Source organism: Nannospalax galili, unplaced genomic scaffold (assembly GCF_000622305.1).
Source record: "Nannospalax galili isolate Female #2095 unplaced genomic scaffold, S.galili_v1.0 scaffold468, whole genome shotgun sequence".
NCBI lineage: Eukaryota > Metazoa > Chordata > Mammalia > Rodentia > Spalacidae > Nannospalax > Nannospalax galili.
The window spans coordinates 125,450-130,433 of NW_008358097.1; the positions used below are offsets into that span (position 1 = coordinate 125,450).

General features: G+C 36.1%; 1 protein-coding gene across 1 annotated transcript; it reads right to left on the minus strand.

Annotated features, from left to right (window-relative positions):
• Window positions 1-4,027: 4,027 nt before the first annotated feature.
• LOC103752469 (olfactory receptor 14A16-like) lies at window positions 4,028-4,984 on the minus strand. The gene has a single exon (XM_008856271.1). It carries the CDS (start codon window positions 4,982-4,984, stop codon window positions 4,028-4,030), a length of 957 nt encoding a protein of 318 aa, XP_008854493.1.

A 4,984-nucleotide genomic window follows, 5' to 3' on the forward strand; every position in this document is an offset into this window, starting at 1 on the left:
GGTCCTGTGCACAAGGTCACCATTGCCTCAAGTTCACATGAGCAAACTTCTAGTGACATGAGGGTCCCTGTTTCCCCCTACTCGTTGATCTACCCTGATTCTTATGATCTTTCTGTTCCCCCTTCCCCATTGGTGGGTGAGCATTAATATAGGAGTTGTATCTAGGGACACACACTTTGCAGATACTTGAGGCTGTCTTGATCATTTTAGGTGGCCTGTGAGACACCTGCTAGTTGTTCTTTTTGTTTAAGTCCACTCTTGAATGCCTTGAGTGAATTTCTCAGTTTAGTTGTGTATCCCACAGTTCAATAATTTATTGCGGGCTCACTTTAGATTGCTATTCTTATTAATAGCATTTGATTCTTGATTCTATTTTGATATCTTCACGTTTTCTCTTTAAGTAAGCTGAGCATCTGTAAAAATGTGGTTCGTGTGTCCTCAGTATTCATTTCCAAGTGAATGCTTCATCTTCCTTTGTACTTAAATTGTTTTTTTTTAATTATTGTGTATATTTGATGTGGGGGAAGGGTGCACATACAGAGGACAAAGGACAGCTTTGTGGAGTTGGTTCTCTCCTTCCACCTTTATATGGCTTCCAGAGATCGAAAACAGGTTTCCAAGCCTACATAGCAAGCACTACCTGCTGAATCATCTCAGCAGACTATGTAAATTGTGTGTGTGTGTGTGTGTGTGTGTGTGTGTGTGTGTGTGTGTGTGTACACGTGCATGCACTGATACTGGGCATCTGCACTTTGAAAACTGTCAAACTGTCACTTTTCACACCTTCACTTACTAACTTTATACAGAAGAAGAATTTATCAGTCATGCCAGCTAGAAAGTCTGGGTGAAATAAAATTCCTACTAAAATGTGTCTTGTCTGGGCTTTATGTACAATTTCTCAGTTGGTGTTTTTCACTTTGTTTCTAATTTATGATATCTGTCTCCCACTGGGGGTACACTGTGCTAATGCACTCTTATTTGGAATAGAAAAGCAGCTGCATTCTTCTTTGTGTTCAGTGTCCAGAGCCAAACAAACTGTAACAATTTCCAACAGAGTTTGAATTCAGTGAAGAAAAGAGCAGTTTTTCCACAGTCACCAAAGCCAAGATGGTGAGCACATGTTCCACTCCTGTGTTTCTCTTGAAAGAGAGAATTTGGAAGTTGGGGTTTTCTTTCAGTGCAATCTATAACTTCTAGCTAGGAAGATATTAAACTATGAATTCATCTACAGTACTATATATTCTTATCTCTGTATTAAGAATTTTCACAAATCCTATTTGTCCTAGATATTGCTGCTCAGACAATATCTTCATGGAGAAAAGAGGGCCTGAGAAATCTTATTGGCCAACTTGGTCTAAACAGCATAATTTTTTCAAAAGTAACATTTTGGGGACATAGACATTAAATTATGACATTAAATGAAATAATTCATATGCATAGAAAGTCCAGAAAATTTTATATACATCAAAATTCAGTATCTGAAAAGTCAGATAACTCAAGCAAGTAATAAATACTGCAATACCCACAGTCATACTGAAATTATCCATAGGGTTGAAAGGAAGGACAGATACCAAACATCTAATAGTGTATTAAGAGTGATGTAATAGGACTAAAGTGACTAACTGAGAAAATCATCACTAAGACAAATTTGAATGAAATTGTGCTTTTAAAATTAAAGAATAATTTTGATGAAGGACTGGTAAAACTACTTGATGCCAAAACTGAAAACCTGAGTTCTATTCATGGGACCTTTGTCTGTCATTGGGGTAAAAAATGAACACCTACCTGCAAGTAGTCCTCTGACATCACATGCACACCAAGGCACATGTGTACTCACGAACATACACATATAAATAAGGAAGTAAAATGTAACTTTTTGGATAATATTGGCTACTGCAAAAGTCTCACTGGAATCACTAAGATTATTTCCTTCTTTACCTTGTTGATAACTCAAACAGAAAAGCCTGTGGCTATTGAAAATCAGGCAGTAATAGGTTGAATTGGTGTCCCTAGCCCCTAAAATTCACATGGTGAAATCCAAACCCCAACGTGATATTTGGGAATGGAATTTGGGAAAGTAATTATATTATGAACCTGGGGCACTCATGAATGTGATCAGTGCCTTTGAAAAGTGAAAACCTTCCCTGCTATATGAGGAAATAAGGTGCTCACAGTGTGGAAACCATAAGACAGAGGCTCCTCACAAGAACAGGCTATGATGACCTCAGATACCACATGTCCATCCTTGGGAGCAGTGTGAAATAAATTCTGTTGTTAAGATGCATAGTCTCTTATACTTACTTATGGTGTCTCAAACTAACTATAGAACATCTCCAATTTTGCTGTCCCTGTACCTGCTTCTAAACCACTCAGCAACTTAAAGCATAAAATTCATTAACAGGTTAAAAATGTGAATTCATTCCAATTTGTTCTATAACATGTAAGATGTTGTTGGATCCACAGAAAACATTCTTCTAAGAGCTGATCTCACTTGGCAATTCTTCAATAAAGGCTAAACATAAAACTTTTGGCTGATTTTTAGTCTTTTAACATGACAAAATATATGTGTTAAATGTTTTTTAAAATTTTTATTGTTTAAAAACAGCATTTCATTTCAGCTTTAACATACGCAATACCAAATTCCAGAGCAAAGATATATCTCTTTCAAAAGTAGCTATGAAATTTTTAGGTTCACAGTTGAATTAATACAGTTATACAATATTGAACTAAGTATAAACCCTGTAAGACATAAAATTGAATGAGTTTTAAACTTTTAAAAAAGACCTCCACTTCATTTTAAAATATACTGTTTCTTACAGAAAGACTCATTGTTTTGGCTAATAACAATTACATATTGGTCTAATATTTTTATTTATTTAGATGTTGCTAAATATTTTTATACAACAATAATATACCTAAAAACCACGTACAAATTGGGAGACTAAATTCAAAATAGCTGGCAGCTAAAAAGAACAATTTTAACAACTAGAAGATCAATAATAGTAACCAAACCATGAATTGAGGAATTACTGAATTTAAAAAATAAGAAAATTTGATCTTGCTTTAACAGCATTCTCGTGGTCTGAATTCAAGATGATGCAGCTGAAATACAAAATAGAAACACAAAATAGAAAATAAAGAAAATAGATCATATTAATTTGTTTCTATTGCATTAATGCATTAAAATTATAGATATTTTCAATACAGTGCAAATTCTGAGAGTAAGAGTTGTGTGTTTGTTCTTTTCAATATTCTTAACTTTATTGACTTTAGTGTGTACATACTTGCTTATATGAGAAACTATGATTTAAGATGTTTTAAGTTAATATTTATTGAAAGTATTAGCAACTCTTTGCATTAGAATAAACCAGCTACTATTTCTCCAGTTTTGCTATGTATAATTACCAGAATTTGCACACTGTAAGCAAATTTTGGCCTGGGAGGGAGGGAAACAAGCCCTCATACCCCTCTGGAGTTGCTAGTGGAAGAGGTATTTCTTCTCTCTTCTAGCCCACTGATTCTGAACTTATTTGTAACTGTGACAAACTTCCATTTTCAGTGTCGACAACATATACTCAACCTCCTATGGGCATTTATTTCTGTTTCTTTGAGTAAATTCTTAGCATTTTCTCAGTTTTTAAGTGTTTTTTTTTATTCTCTTGTTAGTATCAGGACAATATTAACAAATGCATAAACTTACATATAAGGTGTCTTTGCAATGTAAAGAAATGTACTGAAGAGGTCTCAAGTAGTTTGAAGAGGACAGTTTTCTTATATCATTCACAAATATGTCACAATGATGTGAGGTTAGAGATGCACAGATGCCCTTTAAGTAACAAATGCCCAGCTCAAGCAGGTTTTGAGATAAATGACGTTGACTCAGGATTATGAACTTGTAAGCCCCATTCTAGAACTTTTTAAATTAATTATTTATCTAAACTAGAACACTGAACCTCTTACATATCATAATGAACATAATTGGAAATATGGATACAGCTAAATATGCAAAAGATTTCATGTAGCCTTTCTACATGCTATGATTATTCCCCCTGTAAAACTCATGATCTAGTTTCCATAAAAAGTTCCAAAAAGCAGCTTTGATTTTCTTATTCCTTAGGCTGTATATTATAGGATTCATAGATGGAGGCATCACAGAATAGAAAACAGACACCAAAAAGTCCAAAAGCTGTGGGGAATCAGGAACTGGTTTCAAATAGGCAGTGGCACCTGTGGCTAAAAATGTGGTGACAACTATGAGATGGGGCATGCAGGTAGAGAAGACTTTTGACCTGCCTTGTGACAAGGGCATTCTCAGCACTGTATTAAAAATGTAAGCATATGAAAACACTATGGACACTAAGCAGAAAAACCCATATATGATTCCTAAGATGAGACTAAAGTCAACAGTGACATGCATATTTGAGCAAGAAATCTTCAGTAGAGAGGGGACATCACAGAAGAACTGTGGCACTATTCTGGTATCACAAAAAGATAAAGAAAATGTGCCATATGAATATAAGACACCTAATAGGCTTCCAAATAGCCATGAGGCAGCTACCACCTCCACACAGACTGCCCTGTTCATGACAGCATCATAGTGCAGTGGGCAACAGATGGCCACATAGCGGTCATAGGACATGACTGTGAGGAGGGAAAGCTCAGATGTGCCAAGGGAAACCACAAACAAGACCTGACACACGCATCCTAGGAAAGAGATAGTGTTCCTGTGGGACAAAGAGTTGAGAATGAGCTTTGGGACTGTGACTGAAATGAGGCACACATCGAAGACAGACAAGTTCTTCAGGAAGAAGTACATGGGGGTGTGAAGACACTGGTCCACAGTGACAAGCATGATGATGATAACGTTCCCCATGAGGGACTCCAAGTAAATTAGCAGAAACAGAAATCCCTGTAACACCTGGAGCTGCTTGCTGTCAGTGAATTCCATGAGGAAGAAATCTGTGTCCACCGTGTGGTTGGTCAT

Bases quoted from the DNA above. Each gene is read 5' to 3' on its own strand.
- LOC103752469 (XM_008856271.1), bottom strand. From the start codon at position 4,984: ATGACCAACCACACGGTGGACACAGATTTCTTCCTCATGGAATTCACT.